The 2,440-nt window shown below is 45.0% G+C and overlaps 1 protein-coding gene across 1 annotated transcript; it reads right to left on the reverse strand.

The window, feature by feature from the left end:
• Positions 1-318: 318 nt before the first annotated feature.
• T265_02849 (hypothetical protein) lies at positions 319-2,440 on the reverse strand (the record flags this gene model as incomplete). The annotated part of the gene is made up of 3 exons (XM_009167193.1): positions 319-519; positions 1,748-1,863; positions 2,167-2,440. 3 exons carry the CDS (start codon positions 2,438-2,440, stop codon positions 319-321), a joined length of 591 nt encoding a protein of 196 aa, XP_009165457.1.

The following is a 2,440-nucleotide window of genomic DNA, read 5'->3' on the forward strand; positions in this document are numbered from 1 at the left end:
CCTTAACATCTCGTTGTCCTGTTGTTGTATTGTGCGGTGGTGGCCGAGCTATTGGTTACGCCTGCGCTGAGCCTGCCAGACTACGCGATAGTGAGAAAACAGAGAACTTGCGGCACGTCTGTATTGCCAGGATAAAACATACAGAATGTCTGCGTAAATATATAGGATGACTAATTGGCTAAATGTGGTCGTTCATTTGTTCGTTCCGTACAGCCAATGGTGGTGTTCCGGTCGTGAACATTCTCAGGCCTACTACGCTGGCCGTGTGTTGCTAAGCCGTTTGGTGAGAGCCTTGTTTCGTGGGTGCCGCCAACTCATCTACTTTCCGGACGCGTCGTACCTTAGGGATGTGTCACTCTCTGCACATGTACTTTTTCTTCTGTCTGGGCGCGCCCTGACACCTGTTCTGCTCGGTTTTTCAGTCGTGAACCTTGCACACGAGTACATGGGTTTCACAATTGGAACGCCTCCAGCATCAAATGCTGGCACGCGTAACAGGTGGCGTCGGTTTATGAAACTCTAGAACGTTCATCCATTTGGGCAGCTGATTTCGGATATTTCCTTCAGTAGATACATTCAAGGGGTCTTACTGTACTTCATACATGTATGTAATCTACGCCTAGTTAACTGGATTTGAATGAGTCTCAGGAAGACGGAGGAATCCATTAGTCATACGTAGACTAAAGCTGATCCAGTCCGCACTTCGTCGAATATTGACTGGGTTTTTGCTATTGGTTGGTTGTGAACGCCCACACATACTGGTGCAAAACTGCCTTTTTGAGAAGCTTAACTTGCATTTAGGAACTCAGGTTCACTTTACTTAACCACGACCGTCTGGTCCCTGGAATTCTCGTCCAAAATTAAGGTGCTTAACTTCCTTGTTCTTCTGAAGGTGAATTGGGATTTCATTGACGATTATTTCTGAAAGTAATAGTTGATGTTCGTGGAACAGACGGTGAAGTTTCCACGTAATAAAACCTGTCATTTGCCCACAATTATGCTAATTTGTTGATTCGGAGTTAGTGCCTCTGTGTTTCAGTTTGACACTTGCTGCCCAAGACGAATCTAGTGGTGATTTGGCAAACGAACTCGAGCTCATCCAGCATCTCAACTTGGATGTGCGGAAGCTTTCGCGGCTCATTTTCGGCAAGTTGATTTACTTAATCCTTACCTGCAATTATAGAAATTTGCAATCGCTTTCGCTCCCTTAAAAAGGCGATTTGGCTGCACTTGGCGGTGTACCTTGAACGAGTGAGTCTGTTGTGATTCTCGTTTTTCAACAGAAATTTATGACGTTTTCCATCGCGTTCGTTCTGTCTAATTTTCAGCAAACCTGGTTATCCCTCATGCACAGCTGCGCAGTTCATAAGTCTAGCAACAGGACATAACGCTGCCAACTTCATATTCTCTATATTCTTAAGAACCTCAAAGCGTAGGCTTTGACAGTCCTCAGTACATTACAATTTGGCTCGTCAAGTCTTCGTAGGGTTTTACCAGCACCGGGGTGTCTTTAGAATTATTCTGGAACATCCTGTAAGATCTAAAGTCGGAGTCGGTAGGTACACCACGTAATCAGTTCACATCAGCACCTCACCCCTAGAAGATGCGCAGTCCTTTTACTCTTTTACGCCCTGCCAGTAGGAATGGTGGGAACGGTAGTAACAGGAAGTTAATACTTCGTAGTCTACATTCCGTCAATTCATGCTTCGAGAGATGACTGAAGTGGCTATAGCTCGAATTTACTGACCGGAAGGTCCGTGGTTCGACCCCGACCTCTGCCTCTCGACTTCCCCTGTCTAGGCTTGGGCAACCTGGCAGTATCCCAGCCCTCGTGCTTCCTTCGAGTAGCATGACAGTTAGGCACTGGAAGGGTGTTACAGCTTATCTAAACACGATAAAATCTCTCACTCTAATGTCTATGAGGCACTCTCCTAGCCCCCTTGAAAATTTTCGTGTGCTTGATTTCAACAGTCGAACTATATCCCTATTCACATGGATACAGTTGTATCGTTAAACTATTCTGAAATTTTCCAGCGATTTTTCAGTTCTCCAAAATGCCACTGTCTGTTCTCGATCTGTGGGCTGCCTCTAGCCAATTGCTTCGCTGTCATGTGTTGGTTAAATACTAAATGCCCATGAAGAACCGGAGACACGCGGGTGATTTACCTCGTTGTGAACAGTTGACATCTGGATTAAGCGGATAATCCCAATGTTCGCCGATGTAAATCATTGGCGGTTTTATCACTACATTTCTCGATATGTACCAGTTATACAGAAGCAAAGTAATCACGGGAAATTTGTATGCTTTCGTTTGATCCAAAGGCCATCTGGAACTGGCTGGAAAATTATCCTCAAGAATTTGATGAACTTCAAAAGAAACCCAGCGATGAACTTGCTGGTGAGTTTCCACGGGAACGACAAATTTTGTCTGCATTTTCAT

This window comes from Opisthorchis viverrini (assembly GCF_000715545.1).
Source record: "Opisthorchis viverrini unplaced genomic scaffold opera_v5_37, whole genome shotgun sequence".
Taxonomy (NCBI): Eukaryota; Metazoa; Platyhelminthes; class Trematoda; order Opisthorchiida; family Opisthorchiidae; genus Opisthorchis; species Opisthorchis viverrini.